The 21633-nt window shown below is 52.9% G+C and overlaps 1 protein-coding gene and 1 long non-coding RNA gene across 3 annotated transcripts in view; both read right to left on the bottom strand.

Moving 5' to 3' along the window:
- Positions 1-1046: 1046 nt before the first annotated feature.
- On the bottom strand, positions 1047-5541 carry LOC125086420 (uncharacterized). The gene is made up of 2 exons (XR_007123189.1): positions 2531-5541; positions 1047-1735 (listed from the first exon to the last, which is right to left on the bottom strand). It is a non-coding gene; the product is annotated as an uncharacterized LOC125086420 (long non-coding RNA).
- Positions 5542-13258: 7717 nt separating this feature from the next.
- Positions 13259-21633, bottom strand: part of MAPKAPK2 (MAPK activated protein kinase 2) — a 45250-nt gene continuing 36875 nt past the window's right edge. Inside the window, exons 2-10 of one of the 2 annotated variants that reach the window (XM_047704241.1) lie at positions 18447-18586; positions 18186-18259; positions 17842-17921; positions 17256-17382; positions 16564-16639; positions 16000-16124; positions 15656-15741; positions 15446-15526; positions 13259-14980 (exon numbers count right to left, since the gene is read on the bottom strand). In XM_047704241.1, the coding sequence (XP_047560197.1) occupies positions 14837-14980; positions 15446-15526; positions 15656-15741; positions 16000-16124; positions 16564-16639; positions 17256-17382; positions 17842-17921; positions 18186-18259; positions 18447-18586 (933 nt within the window). In that variant the 3' untranslated portion in view covers positions 13259-14836. The remainder of the gene's footprint in view (positions 14981-15445; positions 15527-15655; positions 15742-15999; positions 16125-16563; positions 16640-17255; positions 17383-17841; positions 17922-18185; positions 18260-18446; positions 18587-21633) is intronic. The other variant, XM_047704243.1, reaches the window with a different exon arrangement.

A 21633-nucleotide genomic window follows, 5' to 3' on the forward strand; every position in this document is an offset into this window, starting at 1 on the left:
CTCTTTGGAAAGGGAGAGTGGGTGGGGAGGTGGGAGGGACAAGGGGAGATGAAGAATCTTAAGCATCTTTTTTTTTTTTAAGTTTTTTTTTTAAAGACTTTATTTATTTATTTGACAGAGAGAGATACCACAAGTAGGCAGAGAGGCAGGCAGCGGGGGGGGGGGGGGGGGGGAACAGGCTCCCTGCTGAGCAGAGAGCCCGACGCAGGCCTCCATCCCAGGACCCTGGGATCATGACCTGAGCCGAAAGCAGAGGCTTTAACCCACTGAGCCACCCAGGCGCCCGAATCTTAAGCATCTTAAGCAGGCTCCACACCCAGCATGGACCCTGATTGGGCTCAATCTCACGACCCTGAGATCGTGACCCAAAATCATGAGTTGGACGCTTAACTGACTGAGCCACCCAGGTGCCTCCAGTCTTTTTTTTTTTTTTTTAAGATTTCCCCAAATCTACTTAGGATATTGGAATTAGACAGCTTTATCATTGGGTATATTAGTTAAAATAACACTAGCTGCTGTAACAGATAAATCCTGAAATCTCAGTGGCCTAACAGAAGTTTATTTCTCACTCACAGAAAGAATGGGTATGGAGAGGCAACAGTGAGGTACAAGAGGCAAGAAGTCTGTCCCACTGTCATTTGTGCTGAAGGAGGTTCTGTGTTATCATCACTCCTGAGACAGGATGGTTCCCCCTCACAACAAAATGTGGTTTGGACATCAAGACTAATGATGCCACATGGGTGTACACATACACACACACACACACACACACACCCCACACCAGGAAGGCATGGAAAGGTTTATATAGTGAGGCTTTCCTGGGAGGAAGAGGGTTGGTTCCAAAAATGGCTTATGAGAAAGCAGAGAGGGGCTATTGGCTTGGGGTTCTTTGGATGATGGAGCTTGGGCACAGGCTGAGACTTTCACGGTTTGAACTTCCAGCCACTGCTGAAGTGGGGGAGCACTCAAGCTTTCCTGTCAGTTTTGAGGGGCAGAAAGAGAAAGGGGAGTAGTGGGCTTGAAAGCTGGTAAGCAAACATCAAAAATGGAGTCAAACTCTTTATTACACCTTGCTGCCCTCCACACGTGGCTTCCATTGTTGTCCCGGATGCAGCCAGAAGACAAGGGAAGGGGAAAAGGATTGTAGGTTTTAACATGTTCTTATAGATTTTAATAGGCTTAAAAGGTGTGAAGAGGTCAGGCCAGGGAATGGTGGACATATCCTTTCCGCCACATTCTACTGATAAGACCTGGTCACAGAGGAGCCGGAAGTGTGACCCTGGCTGGATGGCCACTTCCCAGCAACAATGGTGGAAACTGAAAGACCTTTTAGTGTATGGCTTGCATTTTCTGCCATAGTGGAACATAGGAAGCAATGGATCTAGGTTTGTGGGGCCCAAAGCCTCAATAATGTAAAGGCTTTCAGAAAAAATAAATTAGAGTTTACAGATCCCAAATGAGAAAATTGGTTCGTGCACATCAGGACTCAGAAGCTGAAGCTGCACCAGTTTCACTGTGTAAAGTTCTCTCGTTGCAAGTCATTCTGGAATAATTGCAAGGAGGCCATCACTTGCCCCTCTCCAGGGTCATCTGGAGGAGCGGAAAGGAAGGAGCGTGGTCTCTGGCCTAGGGCTGCGGTTACAGGGTTACACAGCTACCAACTCCTTCCCAGGAGGGGGTGCACCCCTCCACTGGTGACTCCAGCCACTGAGTTCAGAGAACTCCAGTCCAGAGCCTGGGAGAAGAATGCAAATGGGCCATGAAAACCAGGGGAAAGAATACTGTTCAAAATTTGCTGTTAGTGAAAACTGATAAAATGTTACTTCTTGGTGACTACGATACCTTAAAAAATTTCATCCCCTTGCATTTTGCTCTATATGCAGCTAATCAGTGGTTTGGGGCAGGGATCCCTTTTTTTTTCCTTTCTTTCCCCACGGTTTATTTATTTGTGAGGGAGGCAGGGAGAAGGGAGGGAAGGAGGGAGAGCATGAACAGGGGGAGGGGCAGAGGGAAAGAGAGAATCTTAGGCAGGCTCCACACCCTGCCCAGGGCAGGGTCAAGCTAAAATCAGGAGTCAGACGCGGAGTCAGATGCACAACCAGCTGAGCCACCCAAGTGCACCTGGAGCAGGCATACTTTTTTAGCAAAAGATTTATAGGGGTGAAACATGAAAAATATGATTTGGTGTTCCATGATTGAACAAGTTTGAGAAATAGCCTTGTTCCTTGGCAGGCCTCCAGCCTAGAAATTCCAATTCAGAGACGTCCCCCAGACATCACTCACTCAGCCTGCTTTCTGGTTGGTCTGGGTGAGAGCATGGGCTAGAAACCAGAGAAGAGCTAGGACCGGGTAAGAATCCTGACGTACCACTTCCCCTAAGGCCCCGTGAGCGAGAGACAAGCCACCCACACCCATGAGAAGACTGGGGCCCAGCACTACGCTCAAAGCTTCTCCCTAAAGGCTGGTCACACACACGTGTACAGACAAGAGCTCAGCCGCACTGTGTAAGAGCTCTTGGGGGCATACACACCTCTCCTTACTTTCTCATTTTTCTTTTCTTCTTTCTTTGATTTTCTCACATTTTTATTCAGCTCTGCCCTTTGAACCACGTTGAAAACAATTTCGGAAGCTTCTCTTTGGGGAAAAGTGGCCAAAAATAAAACACGAAACAGAAATAAATAGTAAAGTGAAATAGCAAAAATTTGTTTTGATGAGGTCATCGCCAAGTCTAGACAGAAGCTGGGTCATTAGAAGGACTTCTCAGGGCATCCTGTAGTCCCCCCTTCACCCACCCACTCAGCCTTAGTTCCGGAAGCTCCTCCAGTGTGTTGGCTTTCCGACAGGTACCTGGGGTAGGGCCTCCCTGGGCTCGCCCTCCTCCAAGGGCACCGCGCCGTCAGCTTGCCCCTCTGGGCTGCACACGGGTGTGGGCAATGTGTCTGGCGCAGGCCCTGCTCCACCTGCTGGGACACTAGGCGGAGGAATGAAATGGGTTGGAATGGTTAGTGCGGTTACTGCCACAGGACCCGCTGAGGGTAGAACAAGAGGAAATGGGTTGAAACAGCAACAGGAGGGATTGGGGTTTAACAGAGGGAAGGCTTCCCCTTTATCAGGGAAGGAGCCCCTGGCTCAGGTGACAGGAGAATTCTGAGCATCAGGGTGTCCATTCATGTCCTCCAGGAGGCCTTCCGGGGCTCTCAGACGATCGACAGGGGACGCTCCTGACCCAGAGCACGTGCCGCCGTTGTCGACCACGCCCTCTGGCGCTTACTCATTCCGTGGCTGAGGCTGCTCTGCACAAAACCCTCAAGTCAGGGAGGCGGGGCTCAGCCGCGTGCTTCCTCCTCCTCTGTGAGCAGCAAGGAGGCTGCGAGGCTCCTGCAGGCCAGGCATGGGGTGGGGATTGGGGGGAGCAGTGAACCAAGCCGACACAAAACCTTGCCCTTGTGGACCTTGGATTCCACTCATGATAAGTAAGCTATACAGATTCTTAGATGTGATCAGCTCTTTGTGGGGAAAACATTAAGGAGGGTCGCTTTGGAGATGTACATTATATTTCGGTAAAAACAATTTTTAAAAATAAAGCCTTGGGCGGAGGAGAGAGTGCCCAGAGTGAGGAGTCAGGGGTAGGAGGAGAGAAGAGGGCAGTTTGAAGAAGAGCAGTAAGGGCAGGCATCGGTGACACATGAACAAAGAGGAAATGCATGGTGCCCCCCATCTACAGGGGTCATGTTTCAACTTGGGGACTTGGGGGCGGGGAGGGACAGGGCCTATGCTGTGCCCTTCCAGTCCTTCCAGTCCATGAAGGCTGTTGGCCTCTAAATGTGGCCTGAGTTGCTTTCACTGCCTCTTTGCCTCTGGGAAGTGTTCCAACAGGCTCTATTAAGGTCTTGTACCGCAAGTGTTTGTTCACTAGGTACGTAAGCTGAGCCTCAGTTTACAAATCTATAAAATGGGGATAATGATACCGCTACCATATAGGGCTGTTGGAGGTCAGAATTCAAAAGAAAACAGGAGGGACGATCATCAAGGGGACCAGGGGTCTCCAAACAGGGACTGGCGGTGTCTTCACTGGGCTTCGGGCACTGGGTGCGAGGAACCGGGCTGAGGGTTTACCACTGATTAGTTGTTTAATTCTCCCCAAAATGTAACGAGAAAGATGCTCTCCTGTCACGACCCACTAGCAGGAGATGGAGGCTTATAGAAGTTAGAGACCTCCAGCTGGCCCGGGGAAGAGGCAGAACGTGGTATGGAGCTGTCAGAGTCCAGGGTTCCTGCCTGCTCCACACCACGTGCCTGACCTGCCTCACCTAACCGGGCTGTCCCCGCACATGTGAGCAGGGAGAACCACGTTCTGAAACCCAAGCTAGAGATAACAGCTCTCACGTTTCCTCCCAATCACCCCTGATCTCTGCGGCCTCCTGTGCGGGGATATAACCCAGTTTTCTTTGCCAAATTCTTCTAAGAGAAGAGAGAAATACTGCTGAAATCAGGGGCCTGATTAATTTTGACAACTGTGGGAGGGGAGGGAAGAGACACATTCTTAGAACCGAGGCAAGATTGGGCTGGCGGGCCCCACACTCAGCACATTCTAGATGCCATGGGCTCGGGGGTTTTGAGAGAAATCCTGTGAGTCACCCTAGCTTCCCATAGCCCCTGTTTTACTTGAAGGCATGCTGTCTTCCCATCATTCTCCCCTGGCCCCCCAACTCTGCCGGGCACTGACGCCCCCGAGCTGCACCCAGTGCCACGTGAGTGGGGGTCCTCTCTGCTGGGCTCCCGAGCCATGAACCCAGTGGCTGGAACATGCCGGCAGCAGACACCGCGGTGGCCCCCTCTCTCAACCGAGGTCATGCAGCATTCATCACCTCTACTCTCCTTTTTACTGACATCAGTCGATTCACACTGATACAGTAACAGGACTTCTACCTGTGATGTGGGACAACGATGAGCACTGACCACATGCCAGGCAGCGTGCTCAAGCTTTTCCCTTTTCAGCCGTTCCTTGCAACAAATAGGAGGGAAGCAATACCATTGTTCACTTGGGTGCTCTGAGAAGCAGATGCCAAAACGGGATTGGGGAAATGTCTTTCTGAGAGAAAAGAGGGAGGGAGGCTGGTCGGTGGAGGGAGCACTCAGACTCCGTAGGACCCCAAAGAGGAGTGAAAGAGAGAAGGTTGGGCACGAGTGTCCTGTACCTCAGGACAGTCTGAAGAAGCTTCCACAGAGTAGCCAGGGAATCCTCAAACCCAAAACAGCCATTCCTGGAGACCTACTGCCCCCGGGATCTGGTGTCCTTGGCATCCCTACCCGGCCCAGTTGTTGCCTGGGGGCGTCGGAGGGAAACATGGTGTCAGTGCAGAAGCCACGATGGATATCAGAGAACAGCCCCCGGGACCCTAGGATGCTGCTGCTGTAATTGGGGGTCTAGGAAGCACATTCTCATAGTTAATATTTATAATTCTAAATATTATTAATAATTTTTGTGGGGGGGGGGTCCCTGGGAGACACAGTTGATTGAGCCCCTAACTCTTGATTTTGGCTCAGATCGTGATCTCAGGGTCCTGGGATCGAGCCCCACATCAGGCTCCCCGCAGCCCGCTTATGTCCCTTTCCCTCTGCCCCTCCATCACTTGCACACGGGCACTTCCACTCGCTCTCTCCCTGAAACAAATCAATCTTAAAAGAAATTTTGGGGGAATGCCACAATTATTATCCCCACGTACTAGTTGATAAACTGAGGCTCTGTAAAGTCACCTGCACATACGTCCAGCAGAACTGCAGAGCTCTCTCCTGCGGTGTGCATCTGGGCTATCGACCACATCACAAGTCCGATTCCTCAGACTCCACACTCAGTAGAGGGCTGGGTACGCAATCAGTGTCCCACTGGGGTTTCGGGGGTAACATGATTGAGACCCCACAGAGTAAGAGAAAATGCCTGCAAGTTGTCTGTGTCCCCCGTAACTCCTAGAACCCCGAGCCAGAGTCGCCTCTTTCAGCACGTGCCTTTCTTTCACGGTCTCCCCAGCCAGCAGGGAGCCCTCCCTCGTAAGCTCCCAGGGCACTCTGGGCCTTCTCACAGCACCTGCCAGTCGGCCTTATGTCAAAGTCATTTGCACAATGTCATCCCCTTGGTGTTCCCACCAGGGGCTTCGCAGTCTGGGAAGCAGACCCAGTAACATGCTCAAGATCAAACAGCAGCAGAAAGCTGAACAAGGTTGACCCTCAAACTTGTCTTTGAGCCATTCTGCCTACACACCCAAAATATATGCAAATAACTGTAATTGGGTGAGCAGAGCCACTGATACCGGGAGAAGCCAAAGTAATCCCCCTTGCCCTTCCACATCTGATTCTTCCAGTCGCCCACAGGGCTACCCAGGGTAGGCATCTATGTTTTGGGAAGTGCTTTTGTCCTCCTACTCTCAGCTGACTTATTCTATCCCCAGATTGCCCCACTGCTGACAGTAAATCCACTCACAGACCTGTCATTCAGAAATGCATTCATTCATACATTGATACTGTCTTTTTGAGAGTGCCCACCAAAACATAAAGTGTACACAAGCCTTTTTCTCTAACTTCCACTTCTAGGAACCTGTCCTGTAAGAACGTGTCCTGTACATGTGCCCAGAGATATTGTTCAAGATGGTGGCAACATTAATACTAACAGTTAAAAAAAAAAAAAAAAGGAAACAAAATATCCATCGAAAGCAGATAGTTAAATAAATTATGGTGCATCAGTGCAATGGAATAACCTGCAGATGTTAAGAATACGGTGGTTCTGGGGCACTTGGCTGGCTAAGTGAGGAGAGTTTGTGACTCTTGATCATAGGGTTGTGAGTTTGAGCCCCACATTGGGTGTAGAGGTTACTAAAAAACAAACAAACAAAAAACCTTTAAAATATAGGGGAAAAATTGATAGTTGAGTTCAGTCATGGACACTCACTAAGATATATTGAGTTTAAAAAAGCAAGCTGTGTGCCGGTTAACGGGTATGGAAAAGTTCTGGAAATGGGTTGTGCAAGGATGTGACTATACTTCAAACTGTTTAACTCCACATTCAGGAATGGTTAAGATGGTAAATTTCATGGTATGGGTGCTTCAACACAACTTTTTTAGAAAAGCAAGTTGTAGAACCCTATGCCTAATGATGGCACTTGTACTTATTATAACCCTCAAAGAATTTTCTCACCTGTGTTCATAAGCAAATGGGTGTGTGGATAAAGTAATAGAAATGTTTGGAAGGCTGGATAAAATCAAAATCACACCAGGCTGTTAAACAGTTATTCCCGGAGAGGAAGCCGGCATGGCTGGGTGAGGAGAGAGATGTTGTAAAGAATTTGCACATGTCACTCTCAATGTGTGTACAATGATGTGTGGATGGTTTCTTTGCTGTTTGAATTACTAAAATTACTTGTGTTCTTTGTTTAGAAAACATTCATCCATCCAACAGATACTGAGCACTACGAGTGCTCAGTGGCCCTTTTAGAACTTGGAATAAGTGGGTCAGGCTGGCTTTCTCATCTCTTTCTCTTCCTTGCAGAGTGGCTCAGAGAATGGCCTGACCCCGTCCCCTTCCCTCCTGCCTTCGTCCCGACCGCAGGCGACTGTGGGTGCAGTGAGTAGGGTCAGAGTCTCGCTATGAGGACAGTTCCTTAGAAAGGGTTTCTGACCAGAAAAAGAGACAGCTGAGTGCCAGAAAACCATAGGACCGTCTAGGTCTTACTGCAAATACGAGGTCTCCCTGGACCGCAGGCTCTAGGCACAGCTAACCAAGGTCTGGGGCTCAGACTTAGATGTGATCGTGGTTTCTTTGAAAAGTAAACCTGACTGGTGAATTTGGAACCAAAGGTCTCCAAATCAGAGGGTAAGGGCTGGGAGAACTCAGCTCATTGTGAAACTTGAGGCCTTATGGCCCCAGGAGCCTCTAGCTATTTGTGGATCAAGATGCCATGGGTGCCTGGACAGGTAAAGGGCAGAAGGGACAGCGATCATGTTTCACTTGGGCTCAGACAGCAGGGGCCTGAGCTGTCCACCAGTTTTGGACTTGGGCCACCGAGGCCAGGGACTCATTTGCATAACCTTTGTAGGTACTTTGCATCTCTGGGCCCCAACCACACTACACTCCTAGGATCAGAAAGGTTAAGACCAGCATTTGGTCACATGGGTCATAAGGGACAGAACAAAACCCAAGGGCGGAGGAGAAGGCTCATGAAGGGAGGGTCCTAGCAAAGGGGGAAAGCCAGTCCCAAAATTTCACTTGCAAATCCTGCAGCAGTGTCTCATGGAGTAGGAAACTTCACTGTCCTGTAGAGCAAGAAAGTTATGCAAACAAATGCATTTGCATGGCAGCCCTGGCCCCTAAAAATGACTTACCACACACAGGTTCCAGGCCTCTCAGTAGCCGCTCACCCCTCAAGACCTCACAGCGGCAACTTCCTGGCCCCAGGCTCTGGGTAGTAATCCCCCCTCCCCCACCCAGAGCAATAATGATGCCCCCAACCTGCCGTCCGCCCCGGCCAGAGGGTGCATGGACATTCCAAGAGAACCCTAGGTTTGAGATGTTTGAGTACGATGAGATGTAAGAAATGAAAAGTGTGGAAGCTCAAGTACATTAAAAATTTGCATCTGTTACGGGGGAAGCTCTCAGGGGCCCTCATTTCCTATACTGACTGGCGGTGTGAGGACCCACGGTGAGGAGGTGAGAACAGCCGGCAGAGCTATGGCATCTCAGTGACATCCCGGGGTGGGGAGCCGGGGGCAAGGGAACCCTGGGCAAGCATTCAGCCCACTTTTCCAAGAGCCCCCAGCTACATGTAACGTTATCCTGTGCCATAATGACTTGTAAAATGCATAACTGAAACTGATCTAAGCTTAAGGTTTGTTTAAAAATTAATGAATTGAAGATTAGAGGGGAAATCCCAGTCAGGCTCTGTTCCCAAATTTTGGTTTTGACGGGGAAACAAACGCAGGTTGGAGGGGCTGGAAAGAGAACAGAGGCAGAAAAACACAGAGGACGCCCCACTGAGGGGAGTAAATCATTTCCCTTGGAGGAACTGATGGGGGTCAAAGGTCAAGAAGCAAGGTGGTGGGGGTGGGGTTGTGCAGACAGCAGTTCAGACCGAAAGACAGAAGAGGGAACCTAGACTCGAGACAGGAGACAGGGGCGCCTGGGTGGCTCAGTGGGTTAAAGTCTCTGCCTTCAGCTCAGGTCATGATCCCAGGGTCCTGGAATCGAGCCCCGCATCGAGCCCTGCATCCGGCTCTCTGCTCAGCAGGGAGCCTGCTTCCCCCTCTCTCTCTGCCTACTTGTGATCTCTCTCTCTCTCTCTGTCAAATAAATAAATAAAATATTAAAAAAAAAAGAGAGAGAGAGAGAGAGAGACAGGAGACAGGAGTGGAACTCTGATAGGAGCATCTCCACCCTGTCGTCCCTCATTGTCTACTATAGAGAATCTGCCCTGGTGGGCTCTTGGGGGGGCGCTCAGGGGGCTCTGCCTGGGAGAGCTCCACCATATGCACCAGCACCCCCTATTTTAGAAGTGCTGATTCTCCCTGCTTCCTGTTCTGTCACTGTCCACCGGCTCCTCTACACTGAGCCCCATGAGGGCTAGACCCATGTCCAATTCATCCGTGTCTCCCCCAAAGCCCTGAGCACTGGGCGTGACACCGAGTAGGTGCTGAAGCAGAATGTGGCCTTTGAACTTTTGCCAGGAGGCTGACTTCCTGGAGAAGTCCAAGAGCGGGTGAGCCAAGGAGGCCAAAGCACTGATCTCCTTCGCAGGGTGGCCTGTAGCTTGGGGGAGGGGCACCCTGGCTCACCCAGGAATAGTGCCCCCCTCCTTCTCAAAGTGCTGGCACGGCCACATTTCATCTTCACACACCTGGATGGGGGTTAGCACCGATTTATGACGGCGCGGACGTGAGGGCTTGTCCAGAGGGCAAGGATCCAGGATGTGCTCTGTGACCTCACTCATCCCTCCAGGATCAAAACCTTTAGGGCTCTCCAAGGCTGCCCCGGGCCACCTGGGCTCGGAGGACACAGCCCTCACTGTCTGGAGCAGTTCTGAATGCAGAGATTCAGACCACGGAGTAGGTGTGCAGGCCTGTGGAGGCAGAGAAAGGGGGAGACGAGGCCTCTGAAGGTTGCACACCGACCAGGAACTGGGTCTTACACTTCGTTTTTGCCAAAGCGTAGTTCATATTAGTAAGTGCCTGGGTATTTAGTGATTCGGGATTTGGGGTGGTTTCTTCACACTGGTCCTAGTGCAGGGAGAGGAGAGTAGATGAATTTGCCAAGAGGCCCCTCAGAGCTGGAGCCTGGTGTCCCGCCAAAGAGGAGCTACTTTCAAACCTGGCCAGACTCCCTCTGGGATGGCGGAGCCCCTTAATGTGGACTTCAAGGTACAAAGCTGGGGAGGGGCTGTATTCCTGGGGCCCCAGGGCGCAGAGACTGCCCCCCAAGGCTGCTCCCACGCAGGCTCCGGCCCACCTGGGGATTGGCCAGTATGTCTGTTTACGTTTCCCAGGGTGGGTAGGACGGCCACTTTCCCCAGCCTCACCAACCCCATCCTCCTCCCCCAAGTAACTGAATTTCCTTCACACCCTGGGCAGGCACTACCCACCCTGCCCACTTGTCATTCACAGCCCCTCACAGGCACTTCCTGTCTCCAAGTCAAAGGAAAACCCCAAATTTACTGCTTCTCTTTACCAAACCAACTGCCTCCTCAGCCCGAAGCACAAAGACAGGCCCTCCAAGTGAGGGCCGGACTGATGCACCCTAGACCACAGGGCCTGCTCCAAACCTAGGGTGCCCTGTGCCCTCTGGACGGTGGGACTCATAAAGGCCACCCGGCCCCTTAGAAAGGGGGTCAAAGCCATGACCTCACTGAATTCCTCACAGTAGCCACAGGGTGCAGGAATGTCCCCTCCATTCCGTAGAGAAGGAAACAATTCCACTCAGTGGAGGAGAATCCAATCTGTCTCACTCTTGCCCCCCCCCCAAACCCCTTCCTTACCAAGAACCCTTTGGCGTGTGTGTGTGTGTGTGTGTGTGTTTCCAAGTACCTCCACACTTGGAACCTGGAGCTCCAGGCGAGATTCACCTCTGCTTGGTTGTGAGACCTTAGAAGAGTCATTTAACCTTCGTGAGGCTGCATTTCCACATCAGTAAATTGGAAATGTTAAGTCCTTAAGCCCTTTTCCTATCTTACGCCACTGAAGGGCGTTCAGGAATCACACTCCGTTGCCATGAAAGCCAGCATTTGCCTTTAGATACCAGTTCCCTTTCCCATCCCACCTGGGAATTTAGTGGATGGAGGTTAAGTGACAGGAAATCACAGAGCCAGCCATGTGGGCTCAGGGGAACGGGGAGGAGTACAAAGGCATGGCAAGACCCCATGCGCCAACTGGGTCTCTTGTGGCTGCTCACCCCAGCCATCTTCCTGAACACCAGCTCCGGGCCAGACTGTCCTAGGCCACAAATGTCCAGAGCCAGGCTGACCCAGACCCAGGAGGCGGCCAACAATTGTCTGCGTGTGAGGCGAGAGGATGAGAAAGCTGTACCACAGGCCTGTGGCAGAGCAGGTGCACCACAGATGCCCACACCCGGATCCCTGGACCAAGGCACAGGGTCCCTCACATGGCAAAAGGAACTGCAGATGGGATTAAGGTTAAGAGCCTCGTGATGGGGAGATTATCCTGGATTATCTGCAGAGGCTCAACCTAATCACCCAAGTCCTTCCAAGTGGAGACCTAGCTCCTGGCTGGGTCAGAGATGTGACCACAGGAGCATGAGAGAGACGTGATGGCAGCTGGCTTTGGAGACGGAGGAAGAGGGTCACAAGCCAAGGAATGCAGACTTTTGAAGCTGGAAAAGGCAAGCAATGGAATCTTCTAGAGTCTCCAGAAAGGAATGCAACTCTGCTGAGACCTTGATTCTAACCCAGTGAGACCCTATCAGACCTCTGACCTGTGAGATTATCCTACACTTGTGCTGCTGTAAACCACGGGCTGTTAGGGCAGCAATAGAAATACGGCCTCCCAAGACAGTGGAAGGTGATGATGCCCTTCTGCCCCCTCACCCTGGCTCCCCTCCTACCAGCCCTTGCTCGATCCTCCTCCAAGTTTGTCCCTTCTCACACCTGTGTAAGTGCAGACAACACAACTGGATTTCCCGGAGAGCAAAGCCTCAGGCTGGCTTATCTGAGCAGAGGCTTCTACATGGGTGAATGGAGTCTTGAGCTAGGACCCGAACTTGACAACCCACACAGGGTTGTAACAGGGAAGTCGGAGCCCCTAGGGGTCACCCTGCCTGTGCCCCCAGGCCTGAGCAGGGGACCTGTGATACTGCTGACGGAGGGGATGAGCAGGGCTCTCCTGCAGGCAGAAGGCCAGCTATGAGGAGGGAGAACACCCCAGACCTTTGGATCCTGAGTTCCAGTCCAAACCAATTAGCTGTGTGACCTCCAGTACACCCCTCTGCCCTCAGTCAGCCCCTTCACTCATAAAGTAGGGGTACACACTCTGCCTTGCCTTTCTCCCCAGTCAGCTCTGAGGACCAGGGAGAAAATGTGAACTTCTGCAGAGTGTACTACTTGTCCATCTGACTGGAAGGAAGAGCAGTGGGGTCAGTAGACCAATGTCTACCTTAGGCCCTGCTGCAAACCAATCCATTGTGTGATCCCAAACATCCCACCTCTGGGCCTTGCTCTTTTCATCTGTGAATGGGGGAGAACGGGTCACGTGGACACTGAGGCCTCTTCCAGATCAAGGCAGAATATTTCGGTTTAGGCCTAACCCCTGGCGCCCCCTCCTGGAACTTTCAGGAACTACACCACCCTGCTCCCCTGGTCTCTCCTAGGATTTGAACCCAGAAACCCACGCCAGCAGGTCCCCTCAGGCTGAAAAGGCCAGTGCCTGGCTGTGGCTAAACAGGTCAAAGAATCATGTGCTGAGAAGCCACCTGGCTCCTAATTTAGTGTTTGACAAAAGAGCACGGGCTCCCCACCCCTTGTTGCCACCCTATGCGGCTCTAAAGTAGAGCAGCATTCCTGCCCCTACCCCAGACAAGTCCCAGCCAGACCCTGCACAGGACAGGCACTCCCTCACCTGGGAGGCCCTGCCATCTTCTGCCTTCCCAGGACACCCAGCTGCTGCCCTCCAATATACAAAACCATTCTCCACCAATGTGAGACGCGGAGAGGAGACAAGGTGGGGTGGAAAGGCTGAGTCCCATGAAGGAAAAGCAAGAAAACCTTTCAACTATTAAATCTGTTTAGTAAAGACAATTTCGCTCATACAAAACAACAACAGTTTACAACAATCTGAGTGCTGGGCACACCATCAGAGACAGGGAGGCACTGTGGGCACTCGGAGCCCCTCCCCCACACCCAGAGAAGATCCTGGCTGTCCCTCTGGCAACCCATCCCAAGGGAGAGGAGGGCTGTAGTATTAGTGCCACCCCCCGCCCTGTAAAGACCCTGGCACGGAGGACTTCTCCCCGTGTTGTTCATAGCAGGGGAGGGGGAGGGGGAGGGGGAGGGCCCTCCCCGCCCCCGCCCCCCTCACTGGCCTGGACATGCTAAGCTGAGTTGTCTGGGGTGGAGGTGAACGGGCTAATGGGGAAGGGGCAGAGTCGGGACATCTTTGGTGTGAAGACTCCCCCACCCACCCACTAGGCCACAGTGGAAATCTGCAGGACCACACGCGTGGTGTTGCCTTTGTCCACAAGGGGGAGCAGGCCAGTGCCCCCAGAGCCCTGGAGAGACTGCGAAATGCAGAAGTGTCACTTCTGAAGGGCCCTGGCTCCCCTGCATGAGCGGAGAGAAGGCCTGGTGGGAGTGGCTAAAAACAGAGGAAAAATCAACAAGAACCAGTTAATAATGGCAGGAGGAAGGAGGGAGGCTGCTCGGTGGATAAGTGCCTCAGAGGACTAGGACCAGCACTGAATGGGGAGTAGGGGGCCAGGGTGGGGATGGTCCAGTCTTCCTGATCGCTGTGTCAGTGCCTAAGTCACTCCTCTCTGCCTCCCAGAACCAGCCAATGGGCAGGCACAGGGGCCCGGCTGGGAATCTGGACAGGCTTCTCAGGCACTTTGGCAGACCCGATATGGGCATGGCAGGCCCAAGGATGGGTAAGGTTCTTGAGCCACGGCAGGGCCCCTCTCTCTGCAGCCCTGCCTGCCCCGCGCCCCTCAAATGCACAGTCCCAGACACAGGTGTGGGCACACATGCACACACAGACGCAAACGCACGCACGCGCAATCACACTCGCCTGTCCGTCTAGCACACTGGTGACATCTGAGGGCTCCGGCAGAGGTGGGTGGCATCCTGGCCCCGGCCCCCCACAGGGCCTGGAGCTCCCAGAATGCCTCGGCCAGCAGGGGCCTCGGGCTGTAGTGGGAAAAGAGGGCAGGTGCGACAACACAGGGACAGTCCCTAGAACAGTTTCCACAAATACCTTTGAACCAACGCCGAACCCTTACACATCCACAGAGGAAGGGGTCTGGGTAAGAGGAGGCAGAGTGGGGGAAAGAACAGTAAAAGGTTTCATAAAAATTCTAAGTCAAATTACTGATAAAATTTCAAAATGAGCACAGGGTCAAGAGCATCCTGCTCCCTTCTCTCCACACGGCCCCCAGCCTCGCGGCCTCCCAACCTCTCCCTCTGAGGTGGCCAGAACCAAAGGTGGGTCGCGGCCCCTGATGGGGTTCCAGGATCCACGCCGCCAAGAAGGAGGCGAGGTGGAAGTGGACAGTTCTGTGTCTCTTTGCTTAAAAAATATATTCAGGTCAAGAGTTATTGCTTGTCCTCCATTGGAGCAGGATGGGCTCAGAGGCTCAGTGAGCGAGGGCCGCGGCCTCCAGGGCCCGAGCTTTCTTCCGCCTCTTCAGAAGGAGAGGATTGGATGCATCTTCAATCTTCTTTATCTTGATCTGCTCGTAGTCAACACGCATTGTGGCCAAGGCACTGGTCATCTCCTCCTGGGAAGGGGAAGGGTTCCACCAAGGGGAAGACGGGGGAGACAAGAAACACAAGGAAGGGCAGGGTGAGGGCGACAGGGGGTGGGAGCCAGGAGAGACCAGACAGGTCAGTGGGTCCAGAGCTGACAGCAGGGCCCCCCACTGACCCCGCTAGAAGCAGAAAGAGCATTGGATTGGGAGTCAGGGGACCTGGGTTCTGGTCCATCACAGCCCATCACCAGCTGTGACCTTGAGTCAGTCACCCCCCATCTCGGACTCAGTCTCCTCATCTGCAAAATGGGATGGTACCAGACCGCCTTCCAGGTTCCTCTGGAGAGCCAGTGGGCCGTGCGCTTATAAGGAATGGCCAAGGCTGCGTTCACACCGAGCACAGTCCCCAGCCCAGCCTGGTCAGGGAAGCAGCTCGCAGCCACTGCTCTTGCAATAGACCCCCATGCCCCCCGGAGCAGCCAGTGCTTCCCTCACCTTGACGTCTTCCCACCGCTCCTTGTCCTCCTTCAGGACCCGGCTGGTGTGCAGTGGGGTTTGAGGGACCTTTGTTGATTGCTGGGGGTGCGAGTGCAGGGGGAGAAAAGGAGGTCAAGTGAAAGCCTGGCGTGGAGCAGTCGTGGCTGGACCCTCCCCCCCGAGGGACAGTTTCCACGGACCCAGGTCTCTCCGGCCCAGCAGGCTCACCATGATCCAGGGGTGATTCATAAACTCCGTGATGGTCATTCTCTGAGTGGGCTCTGTTTTCAGCAGGTTCCGGATAAGCATCTTCACTGCGGGGGTGGGGCAGGGAGACAGAGCTCAGGGGCCACGCTCTCCCTTCTGCTTCTTCCCCAAGTTTTCAGGGAGAAACCAGATGTGGGGGCGGGGGGTGGCTGCAGGGAGGCAGACAGCCCAAGGAGCTAGCCCCAAGCCAGGCCCTTTGCACAGACAGCACGTACCCAGCAGGGAGGGACACATGTACAGACCCACACTGCGGGCTGGACGGCCACAGGCACACGCGCGCACACCTGCACGAGTGGGGCCCTTACCTTCCTCTGACACCTCTGACCACTCTGGATTGGGAAACTCATACTGGCCCATTCGGATGCGAGTCTTCATGCCCGGAGAGATGGCAAGACCGTGGTTGGAATAGAAGGGGGGATAGCCACACAGCCTGGACCGAGGAGCAGAAGAGGGGGGACAGTGCTGGGGTTACTAGGGGCCTCCCGCCAGGAACAGAGTGGGAAACGGGCTGGGAAACATGCTTCTGGTAAAGGTCACGGAGAAACTACAACTCGTGGGGGTTTCAGGCACGATACATGAAGTGAGTAACAGGGCCCAGAAATCCAACACATTTTCCTGTCTGTTAGCTAGTTTATACCCACCGCTTAGCTATAGGATCCAATGAACACTGGGAGAAGGGGACATACAGGGGATTCCCAGGGAATACCCCGTCCAGAAGAGGATGCGAACCTTGGCTTCTTCCTCTTGTCACAGAGAGGTACAGCCTCCTTCTGCACCCTGCCCCAGCCCCGCCCCACCCCTGACATGCTCACAGGATGTCCCCCTGCCCCAGCCCTGCCTTCCCCCCAGGACATCCCTGACACACTCACAGGATATACATGATGACACCCAAGGACCACATGTCACAGGACTTGTCGTACTTCTCGGGACCCAGCACTTCTGGAGCTGCAAACCAAAGGTCAGCATGGGTGGGTCCGGCCCTTGAACACTGTGATACACCCAGCTTCTCTGTGGATCACGCTCTCCATCCCAACCCTTCAGCCCATCGTGATGGTACTGTAGCTGGGGGTTGTGGGGCAGGGCAGGGAGGGGGACAGCCATAACCCAGTGCTGGGCTTGGGTTGGGGAAAGCAGAAGATCCTCCCCCAGAAGGAACCCTGGGGCTGGAGTCTGAAGATGAAACAATTCCTGAACTGAAGAGCCTTTCCAACCCATGCTGCCCATTTAATTGGACACAGGAGTTTATTCTGTGCCAGTCAGCTGGGGCTCCAGAACCCCACCTGCGCCCCCAGACTCCACTGGGAATCTGAGCGCAATGACAGCTCTTCTTGGGGAAATTACGGGCGTGCACAAAATCCTGCCTATAATCTCAGACAGATTAATCTCCCACAATGCCTTGATCCCAGTTTAAGTCTGACGAGCCCTACTTCTGGGCAGGTCACATCCGCATCAGCTCCAGGAAGGGTCAGAAAACACAACAGGCCCAGTGGCCCGAGAGCTGGAGAGAGTGCCTGAGAATAGCTCTGGGGAGAGACGAGCTCCCAGGCCTCCCTGCACTTACCCACATAGTACGGCGTATAACAAGGAGTGGTCAAAGAGTTGTGGCTGGTGGTTTCCTTGGCAAAGCCAAAATCTGTGAGTTTCAGGATGGCATTGGGCCTTTTGGAGGTGTATAGGAGATTCTCAGGCTACAGGGAGAGAGAGAGACAGACAAACAGCAATTCTGCTGAGCCTGGGAGGAGCCATGAGAATCAGAAGGGTAAGGATTCCTGCCTTCCCTCATCCTTCCAACCATCATCTATCCCCCTCAATGGGCACACCATAAGGAGCGCCCCTGCCTTTTGGAGCTGACAGAGTCCTTGGAGACAAGAGACAAACACAGAGAACCACGAGCGAACACCACAGGGACATGGAAACCAAAGGCGTGACTGCGTGGGACCGACGATGGACCGCAGCGCTGGGCGTAGCCACAGATGCCTTGGCTACTAGGTCTGGGGGTATGGCCAGAGATGGCAGAGAATGGCACCCTGTGCTACTCCGCCCTCAGGAGCCAGGCAGCCGGGACACAGGGTCACCGCAGCCCCACAGCCGGGGGCCCCCCACCACACCTCGGTTGGGGGGACGGGCAACAGTGAACCCCGGGGTACCTTGACATCCCTATGCGCAATGTTGATCGAGTGCAAGTACTGGATGGCCTCACCGATGCTCTTCATGATTTCTGACGCTTCTGGAGCCGTGAGGCAGGAGAAAGAAAGGCACAAGAGGCACCATTAGGTTTGATGACTCACTACACTGCGTCCCCTCCCATGCAGCCCCGGGCTCTCTACATCCCCTACCACCCCCCGCCCCCAGAAACGAAGAAACAAGGCACTGTCCTGTCTTAGCGGGGGACAGCAGGCCTGGCAGTGGGCCTCGGCATCTCTGACAGACAGCAGGCCCCAGAGCCCCCTTCCCACAGCCCTGCCTGCCGCAGCCTGTCCCCACAACAGACCCTTTCTACCTCTTTCTGTGAACGCTTGGTCTCCTCGGTCCTGGATTCGGCTAAAGAGTTCTCCACCGTCCAAACTGAAACAAAGCCACAGTCAGATCTGACGGGTTCAACACCCCACCAGCCCTCTCCATTCCCCGCTAAAAAAATGGACCACCAACATTTCAAACTCTGGCGTGCAGACCTGGGCAGTCCCCAGAGGGCAAGGGGCCTGAGTGGGCAGTGGGGACAGGCGGGACAAGGAGAACAGGCCGGGCTGCTTACCACTCCATGACGATCAGCAGGCACTTCCTGCCCGCATACAAGTTCTCGTAGACATCCACGATCCGCACAATGTGTGGGCACTGCGAGGCCCGCCAGTGCAGCTCCACCTCCCGGCGGGCCTTGGGGCAGTCCTGAAGCATCTGCAAGCCAAAAGGCCTCCTGGGTAAGTGCACCATTTCTGCAGGCGGAGAGCCGGCTGCCGCCCAGCATGGGTCTGTTCCAAGGCCTTGGCCCTGGAGCCCACTGACCTCTCCTCTGGGGAACCAAAAGCTCCGTGCTACCGCTGGCCTCTACCAGCTCCCTTGGCATTTCCTCTGGCCTCTCCTAACCCTTCCTGACTTAGAGTTTTGCAGCTCCCTTCTCTGCTCTAAAAGAAACCTTAAGATAACCCCCATGGAGCCTTGACAGCTTTACTGAAATCAGCCCTTGGACCATTCTGACTAGGGGGCCCTTCCTAGCTATGGGTCTGAAGTCTATTCTAGAAGGCAGGCAGCTGTTGGGGACTGGGAGACGGGGGCTAAAGGAGGCATTGAGGAGAAAGACACTGAGGAAAATGAATACCATTACAGAAAGGAGCCTAGAGAAAGGAGAGACTCAGAATCAGTAAGAAAAAGTACTTCCAAGATCCAGCAAAGTCCAGCACACCAAATCCAGAGCAATGTGCTTTCTGCCTCTGTGATTTACTTCATTCATCCAGCTGACAGCCTGATGGGATCTGAAAGCTGCTTCTTATTAGGTTTGCCACCTCGAGCAAGTTCTTGAACTCACGAGCCTCATTCCTGTGCCTTCTTCCATGGACCAGGGGTCAGGGGCAAATGGAACATGGATCCCTCACCTGGATCCCTCACCAGCCTCAGGGGCTGAATCTTGACAAATCCAAGCCAGGTCCATGAATTCCTTTACTTGATGATTAGCTTGGGAACAAGCCTAAGATTCAACACCGTTCAAGAACTTTGTAACAAATCTGCTAGCAGCCTCTTAAAGAGAGCACAAGGCAGCTGCAGCATCTTTCCCCCACCTGGCACCTGGAACTACGGCAGTCACTTTAGTTCCATGAGAGAGACCAGGAGATATGGCAGCTACCTGGGTCCTTGCTGACACCAAAGAGCATCACTCAGGATTTGTTTTTGGCAAGATAATCATCTTTCCTTACTATTTAAACTGCTTCTAGCAGAGTTTTTTTTATTGCTCAGAGCCAAAGGCTGGACAGCTAAAGGTATATCCCTGTGTAAAATAGGGGATAGATCTGTTGCAAGGATTAAGTGAAACAATTCTGCAAAGCACCGAGCAGGATGCCAGTCAGATGCCCAACAACCAGAGCGGTCACTTCCCTCACAGACCGTCTGCTAAAGGCACAGCTCCAATGCCAGAATAATTCAGACAAAGACCCTGAGAGACTTAGCATCTCTGTGAGCCATCAAGTTTGGCCCTGCATGGCCCTACACAGCTGGGGGATGTGGCAGGAAATTCGGTCAGAAAGATCAGATGGCCAGGATGGAGCCAGACAGAGGGCAGTGAAAGGCAAATACAGGAATTTCCAGCGATAAAACTAGAATTAATCATGCTGCAGTCCGTGATGTACTAGGCCCTTTCTAACTGTGCAACTGCCATCTTATGGGATGAGGAAACTGAGGCTCAGAGAAATAGTGTGTCCAGGGCTAAGTTCCTGGGGAAAGGCAAAGCCAGGGTTGAAATCTAAGCCTGGCGGATTCCAAAGCCCAAGCGTTTTCCATGACACTACAAAGCTTTACGAAGAGGGGTGGAGGCCGAGACTTGGGCCAAGACTTGTCATTTTCAGACAGCCAACTGCAGAATGGCCTTGCCGAGGTGATCCCCAAACAGGTGCCCTAGTTCTGTCTCCCTGCGAGCAAGCAGGAGGCAAGGTCCCCATGGGGTTACACTGCCACCTAGTGGCCATATGGGGGCACCGCACAACTTTGGAGTTCTGCCACCAACAATTTTATTATGGACCAGGAAATAAGTTTATTTTCCTTTCTCATGCTCTAAGAAACGCAGGACGAGGCACTGGCCAATTTCATTTGCATGTAATTCAACTCAACAGGCATTTATTGGGTCCCACATTGTCCTGGATGCCAAGACAAAATAGAAGAGTTCCAGTCTGAGAGTGCCAGGGTACTAGAGGAGGTAGACACAGAAAATACTTATAACCTGGTGAGATAATGTGCTATATGATTGATAAGTTCAAAGGGTTCAGAAGCAAAAGTTTCTGAACCGCCACATAAGAAAACCGCCACATAAGAAAGATCTCTGTCGCCCCCTACAGGTACATCGATCACTATGAAGTCCCGAGAGGAAGATTTAGGCAGAGGCAACCTGAGGTCAATCCCGGGAACAGGGCAGGGGTCTGGAATTTGTCAATATCTCCAGTGACCTTGGAGAGGTCATTACCCTCCTAAGCCTGTTTTGCATCTACAAGTTGGGGGGCGGGGTAATACCTACCTGGCCCCCTTCCTCACAGAGCCATTCTAAGCATCTAATGAAAGAGTACTTCTGAGTGCTTTGTGATTCGAGAGGCACTCATCACTAAAAGCCAGCAGCACAACTGCCACAGCACAGGACCCTCTCCATCACCTCTGAGCTGAGGCTGGAGCCCACTAAGAAGCCGGTACAAGTCGCCAGCAAGACTATAGGATGGGTTTATAAATGCAGCCCAGGGACCACAGCCTGGGTAGTCGCTCTAAGGTCTGACCGGCCAGAGCTGTGCTAAGTGAAGACATCCCAATGCCCAAACCCAAGGGCCCCTTGGTCCCTCGTGAACTCAGAGCTCACACTCCAAGTTCTGCTCTTTCTGCCTTAGACACGTTAGATTGTGTGGCAAAGGAGAATTTGCACTCACAAGGCCTGGATTCACATCCTACCTCCAGGCTTAAACACAATTCTTTACCTGCTAGATGAGCCAGACGGCCCCAGTACAACACACCTGGCCTTGGGAACCATGTACACCTCACTTCCCAGCTCTGTGCTTCCCAGCCTGGGTCAGGTAAAGCCAACCTTCCTTTCTGAAAAGGGTTTCCTCATTTGTGAAACGGGATTAGATTTCATGAAATCAGTAAATTGGAAAGAGTAGTATTTTTAAATTCTAAAAGAAAAATAATAATTTCCCATGAAGACTGATGCTTGGCATCTAGGTACATGTTTATCAGAAATCCCTGAACAGATATGAAGA

This window comes from Lutra lutra, chromosome 15 (genome assembly GCF_902655055.1).
Source record: "Lutra lutra chromosome 15, mLutLut1.2, whole genome shotgun sequence".
NCBI classification, from domain to species: domain Eukaryota; kingdom Metazoa; phylum Chordata; class Mammalia; order Carnivora; family Mustelidae; genus Lutra; species Lutra lutra.